This window comes from Chiloscyllium plagiosum, unplaced genomic scaffold (assembly GCF_037043375.1).
Source record: "Chiloscyllium plagiosum isolate Xiang-an unplaced genomic scaffold, Cpla_swu_hap1 HiC_scaffold_28, whole genome shotgun sequence".
NCBI lineage: Eukaryota > Metazoa > Chordata > Chondrichthyes > Orectolobiformes > Hemiscylliidae > Chiloscyllium > Chiloscyllium plagiosum.
This window is the reverse complement of record NW_028270166.1, coordinates 25497867-25511636: the sequence shown is the minus strand read 5'-3', so window position 1 is coordinate 25511636 and position 13770 is coordinate 25497867. Positions and strand designations below refer to the sequence as shown.

The following is a 13770-nucleotide window of genomic DNA, read 5'->3' as shown; positions in this document are numbered from 1 at the left end:
CTGAAGCATGACCAAATGCATCCGGGTTGACAGATGAAACGTATCTTCTCATGTGATTGTAAAGCTGTCTAATGTCAACTATTTCCCTAATTTTACCAGTACTGATCATACACACAATAGAAAGTAACACCAAAGTCCCAAAAAAAAGTGGCTTTATTTTCAAAAGTTATGCCTTAGCAGCTTTATAAATGTGGAAAGTAGGCAGTTACCTTGAAATATTGCTTTCCACTAAAGTATACTTTGTACACACAAGACCAGTCATTAAGGAAGTGATTAAGCTATTTAAATAACAGAGCTAAATATTGTGTGACACAACATGTTACATTGTCCATCTACAATGTAGAAGCAAAAGGCTTTCTTTGATTGTGCTCTAATATTGTTTACACAGCAGACATTTCACTTTAATTTAAGCAGTTTATCACAACGGAGTTCAATATCCAATTTAACCTGAGTATTAGAATATTAATGCCGGTGGTATTTTTGTTCAATGGTCAAAAAAAAGTAATAAAATGGACCCTTTAAAATGTACACTCTCTAATGTACCCTTTAAAAATTCAAGGTTTCTACTTAAATGACTAACTGAAAAACCACTTCCAGACTAAAGGAGCACCATTTAAGCAATACACTACAGTAGGATGTGGGTTCAGATGCCAGACTTCACTCATGACCACACCACAGTAACAAATACCTGCCTGCTGCTGGCCCATGACCCTCCGAACCCCTCCTATTCATGTATCTATCCAAATGTCTTTTAAATTGTACCTGCATCCACCACTTCCTCGGGAAGTTCATTTCCACACACAAAGCACCGCTGTGCAAAAACATTTGCCTCTTATGTCTTTTTTTAAAATCTCTCAGCTTAAAAATATGTCCCCTCGTCTTGAAATTCCCCATCTTAGAATTGATAGTAGTTGTCTTTTCCCTATCTATATCTCATTATTTTATGAACTTCTATGAGGTCATCTCTCAATGTCCTAAGCTCCAGTGAAAAACGTCCAATGAAAATAGATGTGTAGAAATTAATGTGTACAAATAAGAAAGGGAAACATCACTTTGATGGGATTGCACTACAGGCCCCCCAATAGTAAGAGATAAATGGAGAAACAAATGTAGGGAGATCTCCGATATATGTAAGCATAATAAGATTGTAATAATGGAGGATTTTAATTTTCCAAACATTGACTAGGGCTACCATAGTGTTCAAGGTTTGGATGGTGAAGAATTTGTCAAATGAGTTCAAGAAAACATTCTTTTTCAATGTGTGGATGCTCCTAATAGAGAAGGAGCAAAGCTAGACCTTCTTTTGGTCAACAAGGGAAGGCAGGTGACTGAAGTAAAAGTGGGGGAACGCTTTGGGTTTAGCGATTTATAATTCTATTCATTTCAAAAGGATTATGGAAGAGGATAAGCCTTCCATAAAAGTTAAAGTTCTTAATTGGACCAAATTTTAATGCCATGAGATAAAGACTTTCAAAAGTTGATTGGAGTAGACCGTTCGCAGGTAAAACGATGCCTGAGAAGTGGGAGGCGATCAAGAGTGTGATGAAGAGTTCAGAGGCATTGTGTTCCTGTTATTAAAGCATGAGATGTAGGAATAATGGCTGAATAAAAATATTGAGGTTCTTGTCAAAAATAAAAGAAAATCGTATTTTAGATATAGACAACTTGGTTCAATTGAGTCTCTTAATTGATATAAAGATTGTAGGGGAATTCTAAAGAGAGAAATCAGGAAGGCATAGAGGGGATGTGAGATAGCTGTGTTAGAAAAGGTTAAGGATAATCCCATGAGATTCTACAAATACATTTCAGATCAAGAGTAACTAGAGAGAGTGTAAGGACTCTTAAAGGTCAAGGAGATCATCTTTGTGTTGAACCCCAGGAGATGGGAGAGATACTAAATGAATATCTTTACTGTGGAGAAGGAAATGGAGTCTAGAGAAATGCAGAGAGAGAGAGAGGCTTCGATGTTTTAAAATCAGTTCACATTACAGAAGAGGAGGTTCAGGAGGTCTGAGATAATATAAAGGTAACAAAATCTCTGGGACCTGATCTAATGTTCCCAGAACGTTGTGGGAAATAGGGAGGAAATTGAGACCCAATGAAGAAATGTTTGCCATCTACAGTGAAGGGTGAGGTGCCTGGTGACTGGAAAGTGGCAAAGGTTATAGGGAGAGAAACCAGGAAACTATAGATCTGTAAGTCTGACTTCGGTTGTGGGTAAATTGTTGGAGGTGATTATAAAAGATTAGAATTTATGGACAGTTAGACAAAAAAATGATTAGGGATAGTCAGCATGAAAATTTGTGCAAGGACAATCATGTTTCTCAAACTTGATTGAGTTTTTTTTTGAGGAAATTACCAAAAAGGTGGTTGATGGCAGAGCAGTAGACACTGTGTTTATTTGGACTTTAGTAAAGCCTTTGACAAGATTCTGCATGGTAGACTGGTTAGTAAAGTTAGGTCATGTGGGATTCAAGGTGAGCTTGCCAATTGGATACATCATTGGCTTAACTGCAGGAGACCGGGAGAGAGAGAGAGTAATAGTGGAGGGTTCCTTTTCGGACTGGAGGCCTGTGACCAGCAGGGATCTATTCTGGGTTGTCTTTTGTCATTTGTATAAATGATTTGGATGAGAATATGGAAGGCATGTTTTGTAAGTTTGTGGATGACACCAAAGTTGGTGGCATAGTAGACACTGAAGAAGGTTTTCTAAGATTACAAAGGGATCTTGATCAAATGAGTCAATGGACTGAAAAATGGCAGATGGAGTTCAATCTGGATAAATGTAGGGTATTGCATTTTGGTATAAGAAACAAGGGTAGGGCTTATACAATTAATGGTAGGGCCTTGGGTAGTGTTGTAAAAACAGGGGGACCTATTGCTGCAGATACATAATTCTTTAAAATTTTGTGTTGCATATAGACAGTGTGTTTAAAAACATGTTTGGCATGCTTGCCTTCATTGCTCAATCCTTTGAGTATAGAATTTGGGATGTTATGTTGAAGCTGTCCAAAACATTGGTGAAGCCTCTTCTGGAATAGTATGTCCAGTTCTGGTTGTCCAGTTATAGGAAGAATGTTATCACACTTGGAGACAGGGTTCAGGATGAAGCTGGGTATGGAAGATTTGAGTTAAGAAAGGCTGAGACTTTTTTCCAAAAGAATGTTGAGGGTGCAGAAACCATATTCTTATGGTGAGGAGAAAGATTTAAAAGGGACCTAAGGGGTAACATTTTCAAGCAGAGGGTAGTGTGTGTATGAACAAGCTGCCAGAGAAGTGGGTGGAGGTGGGTAGAATGACAACAATGTGTCTTAACTGACGCATCAATAGCGAGGGTTTAGAGGAACTGGGCCAAATGGCGCCAGGTCGGATTGGGATATCTGGTCCATGTAGATGAATTGGACTAAAGGGTCTGTTTCCATGCTGCATGACTGACTCTGCTGCAATGGCTATTTTATTGGAAATTCTAGACTAATGTTGCAGATTTGATGTAATTTCATTTCTGATGTTTGCTACTACTAAACATGAAACTTTCAAAAAGATGTAACTGGCAATGTTCTCTTCTATGACATCGGTGCATCTTTGTGATATCTATCCAAATCTGTTTGTTACTATTTTCACCCAGTCTGGTCCTCCTTTTTGTTACTAGGTACTGGAGAAACACCAACAGAAGGAACACTTGATACATACATGGCTAAACTCCATAATATCATTGGGAGCAGTCCCATAGAATATGAAAAACTAGTTGGAAGGGTGCAGGAGATCATCAGCCAGCTGGATAGGTAAGGTTTGACAAATAACTTGAACACAACAAGGAAAATTACTTTTTTTTTAATGTAATTCTTAAGTCAAATAGAGGTTAACTAATAGCTACATTTCAGCTTTAGTATTTGCTAGATTAACTTATTGTCACAAGTATCTGGTAGGACATGGTGTTTGACCTCATGTCAGGATAGGCGAGGAATTACTGTCTCAGGTTTCCATCCTTTATTGCTATATAGCTAGAAATTTACATTTGTACATCGAAAAGAATAAAAATGCGCTTGATTGTGTTTGCTCATGTGGGTGATATGTCTAGTACCATTTAAGTTATCAGGCAAATTCAGTCCTGTACTTCTAACTTACTGTAAATACTTTGCTTCTGTTTAATTAAAATTATGTAAATAAATCCGAATACTAGCTGTGATCTAAGTTGTGGAGGTTAACAACATTGTATTTTTCAACCAAGATAGTTGATCTGTGGAGCACAGCATGTGTAACGTTCTGTGCAAAATAACTCTGCAAAAGAATACATTGTTATATCAGTATCACGCAGTTTCTCTTTATGCCAGATATAGGGGTATAAGTTTTGAGTTGTGAGTCAATTGGTCTACCAATCTGTATAAAATTAAAATCTGTTTGATAGAAATTAATGTACTATTCAAGTTGGTCAAAACTAAACAATCCCATGGTATTTTTCTTTTGTACTGTTTCAGTCTTCTGACAGGTGGTATCACCTGCAGTGAATCCAGTGTCCTTTTTTGACACATGTGCATGCATGGTCATGTTCTTTTACCACATTTTTTTAAAAACTGTGAGAATTTGTATTGCAGTAAAACTTAACATTTATTGACCATTGATGACTTTTCAGTTGCCATTTTTGACTTACAATTTAATACTTTAACCTTGATCTCGGAACTTTTTTTTTAACTACCCTATTAGGAAGACTGCTGCCACATTGAGCCCAATCATACAATTCTTGAGAAATGTTATCTGTGTATATACTAATAAATTAAAAATGTTGTCTTTGCATACTTTTAGTCAGCTTTTTCTTTCCATTTTTAATTTGTTTCCCCATGTTGGTGCAAACTATCTTATCTAAATTTGTTAGCCTGTAATTACATTCTCAGTGGAGGTGTTACCTTTCTGCCATTAATAGGAGGATGTCATTGCAACATGACAAGTTTACATAAGCAGTTTCTATTTTAACTGCGAACATAGGTACAGAAAAGAAAAATAACATTATGACTTTGTAATGGGTGCATGCCCTTACTTCCTCATTTTTAACTCTACTTGAGCACAAGACTTCATTTGGTTTAGCTCCTGATGTGCAATTCCACAGAGGTCCATTAATAATGTACATGAAATTTTTTGTGTATAGCTTGCACATTCCGCAGCACTTTGCTCATTACAAATTGATAAAACTAGTTAGAAAACAGGATGTACTTTGGTTCACCATGAGTAGCATTATGAAATATTGAAATCTTCGGACGTAAATTCTTCCTCTTTAGTAATACATTATTTCCTGTAGTCTGGTATTTTCATCATATTTAAAGTTTAAAAACGTCACCTTGAAACCACACAGCTCGCAATTTTCTTCTTCAGCTGTAAAGCACTGTGGGATGTCCTGAGAAGGTGAAAAGCACCAAATCTTTTCCTGATTTGGGTAATGTTCTGTTTATTACACTGTTGAGCAATAATAACGTTTTTGGAATGGCTTCTTGGTCCTTAGTTGAAATCCTGCATATTTTCAGCTGTCGGCTGGTTCTGCTGCCATTGCCATTAATTTATCATCTGCTTCACTGTTTCTTCCTCTTTCCATCTTTATTATCATAATTCCTTACAACCAAAGTAATTCCATCCTGACCTATACTATCTCCCTTTTATTCATCCAACTGTAGGTGCAATTCCATTATTTTTGAAGGCAATTTACTACTTGCACAATGTGCTCCACATTCTACTTTCTGATGAACTTTCATGCACTCACTACAATGAACAAAATCATCTGTCCAGCACAAAAACTGAGACTGGCAGGAGCACAGATATAATAGTTATAGAACCACATGTGAGAAAATACCATACAAATTCTAAATTATTTAAACACTCCTTAATTTACACATGGCGTTGTAGCATTAAATTAGCAATCTCTCACTCAAATGCTAGACAATGATGTTGTAGATGAAAGAAAATCACTGATGCATGTAGTTAGAGGTAATGGTCTGAAGTTGGCATAAGTAGAGGAACCCTGACTGTGCATCTAATCTTGAAGTGATTGCTGACACTTGCAATCTAATGTGGAAAATTGCAGCTGCTCAATATAGAAATTCCCAAAATAGAAATCTGAAACGTTTCTTGAATTTTAATTAAATTCAAATTGATGAGAATGATATTTGACTCAATTGCACCAGAATAATTTAGAAAATAGAAATTGTTTAGTGTTTTGACATTCAATTTGTGATTTTTATTTTCTTAAATTTTGCCTTTCAGTGATAAGTTATGAAGATGGAAAGAAATGTTTGTAAAAATGCAAAATAACCATATCCATGGTATTCTACCAGAGACTGCAACTTGTTGGATTTTTAAAATAGCTAGTTTCCACCATAGACTTGGTAAATTATGCAAAATATTAACATTTTAAGTCTCCTTATGACTATTGCACGTATGTAGTGTACTGGTTTTAATAATCCTAAGATCTGATGGGATATTTCTGATTTGAAAGGTATTGCTTTGTCTTGTATGCATGTTCATAATGTTTGAATACCTGTAATGTATGCTAAACTAGGATATGAATTGAATTATGTGCAAAGACAGAAACTTTAAACTATCACAAGTCAGGTGGTTCTATATATATAATTTATTTTCTGTCAGATTACTAAATAGTTGCTGGTATTTTGTACAACTGAAAGCTTGAGTGTTACGTTTTTACTTGATGCAGTAATGATCTTGCTGTCTGTTTATCTTTAATGTTTTCAAACACTATTTTTTAAAAAAAAAAGCATTATTTTCCAGTACAAAAATTGCTAGATAAAAAATGTCAGCAACCATTAATAGGATCTTACACCAATATGAATAATATATTAGAGTCAGAGAGTCACCGAGATGTACAGTGCAGAAACAAACCCTTCGGTCTAACTCGTCCATGCTGACCCAATATCCGAACCTAATCTAGTCCCATTTGCCAGCACTTGGCCCATATCCCTCTAAACCCTCCTTATTCACGTACTAATCCAGATGCCTTTTAAATGCTGCAGTTATACCAGCCTCTACCACTTCCTCTGGCAGCTAATTCCATAGATACACCACCTTCCGTGTGAAAAAGTTGCCCCTTAGGTCCCTTTCCTCTCACTCTAAACCTATTCTCTCTACTTCTAGACTCTCCCACCCTAGGGAAAAGACCTTGTCTATTTATCCTATCCTTGCCCTTCATGATTTTATAAACCTCTGTAAGATCATTGCTCAGCCTCCAATGCTCCAGGAAAAACTACCCTAGCCTATTCAACCTTTCCCTATAGCTCAATTCATCCAACTGTGGCAACATCCTTGTAAATCTTTTCTGAACCCTTTCAAGTTTCACAACATCTTTCCAGTAGGAAGGAGACCAGAATTGCACGCAGTATTCTAATAGTGTCCTAACCAATGACCTGTACAACCGCAACATGACTTCTCAACTCCGATACTCAATACTCTGACCAATAAAGGAAAGCATACTAAAGGCCTTCTTCACTATCCTATTTATCTGCAATTCTACTTTCAAGGAAATACAAGCCTGCACTCTAAGGTTACTTTATTCAACAACACTCCCTAGGAACTTACTATTAAGCATATATATCCTGCTCGGATTTGCTTTTCCAAAATGCAGCACCTTGCATTTATCTAAATTAAATTCCATCTGCCACTCCTCAGCCCATTGGCCCATCTGATCAAGATCCCGTTGTAATCTGAGGTAATCTTCTTCGCTTTCCACTTCATCTGCAAACTTACTAACTGTACCTCCTATGTTCACACCCAAATCATTTCTGTAAATGACAAAAAGTAGAGGACCAGCACCGATCCTTGTGGCACTCCACTGATCACAGGCCTCCAGTCTGAAAAGTAACCCTCCACCAACACCGTCTCTCTTTTACCTTTGAGCCAGTTCTGTATCCAAGTGGTTAGTTCTTCCTGTATTCCATGAGATCTAACCTTGCTAACCAGTCTCCTGTGGGAAACCTTATCGAATGCTTTATTGAAGTCCATATGGAGCACGTCCACCGCTCTGCCCTCATCAATCCTCTTTGTTACTTCTTCAAAAAACTCAATCAAGTTTGTGAGACATATGATTTCCCACACACAAAGCCATGTTGACTATCCCTAATCAGTGCTTGCCTTTCCAAATACATGTACATCCTGTTCCTCAGGATTCCCTCCAACAACTTGCCCACCACCGACATCAGGCTCACTGGTCTATAGTTCCCTGGCTTGTCCTTACCACACTTCTTAATCAGTGGCACTACGTTAGCCAACCTCCAGTGTTCTGGCAGCTCACCTGTGACTATCGATGATACAAATGTCTCAGCAAGGGGCCAGCAATCACTTCCCTAGGTTTGTGCAGAGTTCTAGGGTACACCTGATCAGGTCCTGGAGATTTATCCACTTTTATGCATTTCAAGACAACCAGCACTTCCTCCTCAGTAATATGGACATTTTTCAAGATGTCACCATCCATTTCCCAACATTCTATATTTTCCATGTCCTTCTTCACAGTAAACACTGATGCAAAATACTTGTTTAGTATCTCCCCCATCTCCTGCGACTCCACACAAAGGCTGCCTTGCTGATCTTTGAGGGGCCCTATTCCTCCTCGCTTTTCTTCTCTTCTCCCCCCCCCCCCCCCCCTCCCCAATTACCCTTTAGTCCTTAATGTATTTATAAAATCCTTTTGGATTCTCTTTAACCCTATTTGCCAAAGCTATCACGTCCCCTTTTTGCCCTCCTGATTTCCCTCTTAAGTATACACCTACTGCCTTTATACTCTTATAAGGATTTTCCTGATCTCTCCTGTCTATACCTGACATATGCTTGCTTTCTTTTCTTAACCAAACCCTCAATTTCTTTATTCATCCAGCATTTCCTACACCTACCAGCCTTTCCTTTCACCCTAACAGGAATTATAATGTCTCTAGACTCTCGTTACCTCATTTCTGAAGGCTTCCCATTTTCCGTCTGTCCCTTTACCGGAGAATATCTGCCTCAATCAGCTTTTGAAAGTTCTTGCCTAAAACTGTCAAAATTAACCTTGCTCTAATTTAGAACTTCAACTTCTAGATCTGGTCTATCCTTTTCTATCATTATTTTAAAACTAATAGAATTATGGTCATTGGCCCCAAAGTGCTTCCCCACTGACACCTCAGTCACCTGCCCTGTCTGATTTCCCAAGAGTAGGTCAAGTTTTGGACCTTCTCTAGTAGATGCATCACATACTGAATTAGAATGTTTTCTTGTAAGCACTTAACAAATTCCTCTCCATCTAAACCCTTAGCATTATGGCAGTTCCAGTCTATGTTTGGAACGTTAAAATCCCCTACCAAAACCACACTATTATTCTTACAGATAGCTGAGGTCTCCTTTACAAATTTGTTTCTCAATTTCCCTCTGACTATTAGGGGGTCTATAATACAATCCCAATAAAGTGATCATCCCTTTCTTATTTCTCCGTTCCACCCAAATAACTTGCCTCCCTGGATGTATTTCCAGTAATATCCTCCCTCAGTACAGCTGTAAAGTTATCCCTGATCAAAAATGCCATTCCCCACTCTCCTTCCTCTCTTGCTTCCCTTTCTATCCTTCCTATAGCATTTGTATCTTGGAATATTAAGCTGCCAGTCCTGTTCCATCCCTGAGCCATGTTTTTGTAATTATTATCATATCCCAGTCCCATGTTCCGAACCATGCCCTGAGTTCATCTGCCTTTCCTGTTAGGCCTCTTGCATTTAAGTAAATGTAGTTTAATTTCAGCCCTACCTTGTTCTCTGCTTTGTCCCTGCTTACCCTGACTGACTGCCCTGACTGACTGATTCACTCCTTTTCCCAGTTGTATCAGTCTCAGATTGATCTCTTTCCTCACTATCCACCTTACTAGTTTAAATCCTCCTGAACAGCTCTAGCAAATCACCCTCCCAGTATACTCGTCTCCTTCCGATTCCGGTGCAATCCATTCTTCTTGTACAGGTCACTTCTATCCCAGAAGAGATTCCAATGACCCAAAAGTCTGACCCCTTCTCCCTTACGCCAGCTCCTCAGCCACTCGTTCATTCATTTGCGCTGTCCTCCTATTCCTACTCTCACCAATTCATAGCACTGGGAGTAATCCAGGTATTAATACCGGATGTAGGTTTGCTCGCTGAGCTGGAAGGTGAAAACGAACCTTCCAGCTCAGCGAGCAAACCTACATCCAGAACCTCAACGTGAGCTACAATTCTTCTCAAAACTTGCTAGGTATTAATACCCTTAAGGACCTCTCCTTTTTTTTTTCAAATTCTTGTCTAACTTTCTATATTCTGCCTTCATCCTTTTCCGTTCCTATGTTGTTGGATGCATTGAAATCAATGATCTCCTATTCATCCCTCTCCCCTTTGCAAACATTCTGCATTCTCTCTGAGACATCCTGGATCCTGGCACTAGGGAGGCAGCACGCCATTCTGATTTTTCACTGGCTGCAGAAACATCTGTCTGTGCCCCTCACTATAGAGTCCTCTATCCCCTATTGATCACTTGGAACCCGACACACCGTACATTACCTTAGAGCAAGTCCCAATACCAGAAACTTGACTGTCCGTGCTACATTCCCCTGAGAGTCCAGTATCCCCTACGTTTTCCAAAACAGTGTACTTGTTTGAAATGGGGATAGCCGCAGAAGCCTCTTGCACTATCTGCCTAACTCTCCTTCCTTTCCTGGAGTTAACTCATCTATGTGACTGGCTCTGCGTCTTTTCTCCATTCTTGTAACTGCCATCCATCACACCTTCTGGCTGTTGTAAATTCCTCATTGCCTCTAACTGTCGCTCCAACAGATCCATTCAATCTATGCGACCAAAGTATTTCTGCAGACATAATCCTCAATATCATTTAAACTCTCTCTAAACTCCCACTTCCTACAAGAAGAGCACATCACTCTGCTAAAGGCCATCTTTGCTCCTTCACGATCTACAGACCCAGAAAATAGCACTGCCTTTTTGTTCTAAAAAACGTGCACTTGCAGCAAAGTTACACATTAAATGCTATGCACATATCTGTTCCTGTGCTGTGAGTTCTCCCATACAGGTTCCTCCAAGATCAGTTGTAAATTTCGCTCTTAAGTTTTCCTAAATGCACTCTGATGTCCAGAGATACATGAATTCAAACAGCAAAGGTAGTAAATGCACAGATCATTGCTGTGTCAGTTACTAGCGTAGGCTTCATTCTCTGTCTCCTTCACTGACCATTTACTGCCTTTTTTTCTGTCCTTCTCACTTTTAAAACTGCTGTTGTTTTGATTTTTCTTCCTCCAAAGTTCCAAAACAATGCAACAGCATATAAAATAGTAATTGCCGCTCCTGGAATTTGAGGAAATCACCTCCAACACCTAAAATACCTCAAAAAGAAGCAACTCTTCCAGCCACAGGTTTTTTCCCGTCCTCCATCTTGGATAGAAGATAATGTACAATTAAAGTATTGGATTGTGTGAATTTCTTTTGGAATCTAAAATATGGTGAGGAATTAGAAATTCTATTGCATTTTCTTTAGTTAAGATTACATTCCATAGAATGTAAGGGAACATGTATAGTACAAGACCTGGGGAACATATCTTCTCAAACAAATAATTTCACTATAGAATTTCTTGTTTGCATTTGGTATGAAAATACTGCAGTTTTTTTAAGTTAGCTACACACAGGTAGAAAATTGTAAATATTTTTGTGCTTGGTACTAATCAAAATTGATTCATTTAATATCTGCATGATACACATTTTAATTACATTAATTCAAAAAAATTACTTGAGGTGAGATTAAAGTATTGGTAATGAATTCACAATAGGTAAATAGAATTATTTTTTACGTATTCATGTTTTCATGACACTTAGCTATGATGGCAAAATCCCATTGAGTACTGCTGTTCATATAAACCCAATAAGAATTGTACAGTAAAATCAATACTCGAATTAATATATTCACATTACGTCTGCTCTCATTTATTTAAAGTGACAATTTTTCCTTATTCTTTCCAAACACACTCAACCTGAACAGCAATATTGTTAACGTCTTATTTGTCTTATTGTCCAGGTTGTCAGGTCCCCTCTGACGCTGGGGTAAATAGAAAAGAACAATAGAAACCGAAATAAGCATGTACGTTGCCTCGTGTGTCAATAAAAGCAGAGTAAACCTTGAAGTTGAAAACTACTACTCTAAATTGGGTGATATAGTGCTATTCATTCTTGTGATAGTATTTATTTTACATAAATATAAACATGTACTATAAGATCATTTGTGAGCACTTTTTCATTTGAAATGATATTCATAACTGACAAATATATACTGACATCCTGTGTTAGTGGTAAGAATGATGTTTGTGTTCTATATTGTAATACGAACGAAAGAAAAGGAAGATCACATACTGAGCAAGTGATCTTGCTGCTTTCTCTGCTTTTTAATCTGGGTTAAGTTCTGTCCACCAATTTCAAAGCATCGTTGAGAAACGAGAGAACCGCCTGTATTGACATTTGGGTGCATGCAGTAAATTCAGCAAGGGAGGTTGGTTAAATGTGTTTAAAAGCGCATGCTATCTGCCTTAGAAATGTGGTGTTTTAGGTTTAAATGTTAATTTAGTTCTGTAAGTTGCAACAGTTACAAGAGTGACTTTCTTTTGTCTCTGTAAATAAAAAAGATGAAAGTCCTCGAGACCTTTTTTTTTAAAAGCTACCTTTTCCACTCATGCTTCCGTGACTTCCACTCTTTTATCAGCCCCATTTTTCTTTTGAAAATGTTGTTTTCTCCGATATAGGCAGGTGTGCAACTGCAGGGCCTGATAACCTAACGTTCAGGAACTCTTAATTTTGCAGTTCCTACTCTGGTAACCTTCCAACCAATTGTTGCAGTCCCACCAGCACTCTCTGTCTGAGATCAGTTCAACACCTGAGGGGAGGTGCTCCTTGTTTTCAAAGACTAAAATCAAAGCGGGTGGAATGGGAGCACTGGAACAAGTAGAATTATGAACAGGTTGCAACTTCTTTTGTTATTTATTTTATTTTTAACATGGAAAATCTTAACTTTTATAACTAATGCTATATTAAGGGGAATCCAGTAAACAGATCAGAGCGATGGGGATGGAAGGAGATGCATGTGGCAGATTACTACTAATTTAGATCAGTTGGGCTGGATGGCCAACTGTGTGAATTCTGCAACAGAACTAGAATCAAATCTCAAGTCTTCTGCTTCAGTGCAGTACACCAGTATTTTCACGCCCACCCTTCAGAACCGAAACTAAATTTAAAATGTTGTGGTTAAAGGATGGGCGCAACAAATAATTGACAGAAAAATTGTTGAGATATATTAAGCCAGATTAATACAAAGTTAAAAATCATACAACACCAGGTTATAGTCCAACAGGTTTAATTGGAAGCACACTAGCTTTCGGAGCGACGCTCCTTCATCAGGTGATTGTGGAGGGCTCGATCGTAACACAGAATTTATAGCAAAAGTTTGCAGTGTGATGTAACTGAAATTATACATTGAAAAATTGATTGTCTGTTGAGCCTTTCATCTGTTAGAATACAGTGATAGTTTCACTTCTTTCATCTAACAGATGAAAGGCTCAACAGATAATCAATTTTTCAATGTATAATTTCAGTTACATCACACTGCAAACTTTTGCTATAAATTCTGTGTTACGATCGAGACCTCCACAATCACCTGATGAAGGAGCGTCGCTCCGAAAGCTAGTGTGCTTCCAATTAAACCTGTTGGACTATAACCTGGTGTTGTATGATTTTTAACTTTGTA

The 13770-nt window shown here is 38.0% G+C and overlaps 1 protein-coding gene across 6 annotated transcripts in view; it reads left to right on the top strand.

The window, feature by feature from the left end:
* The window catches only part of hmg20b (high mobility group 20B), a 44305-nt gene extending 31641 nt beyond the window's left edge, over nucleotides 1-12664 (top strand). For 2 of the 6 annotated variants that reach the window (XM_087976058.1, XM_087976056.1), the window contains exons 9-10: nucleotides 3650-3782; nucleotides 6247-12664. In XM_087976058.1, the coding sequence (XP_087832184.1) occupies nucleotides 3650-3782; nucleotides 6247-6259 (146 nt within the window). In that variant the 3' untranslated portion in view covers nucleotides 6260-12664. Of the gene's footprint in view, nucleotides 1-3649; nucleotides 4792-6246 lie in introns of those variants that run through there. The other 4 variants (XR_015751838.1, XR_015751836.1, XR_015751837.1 and 1 more) reach the window with 4 other exon arrangements.
* Nucleotides 12665-13770: the final 1106 nt, after the last annotated feature.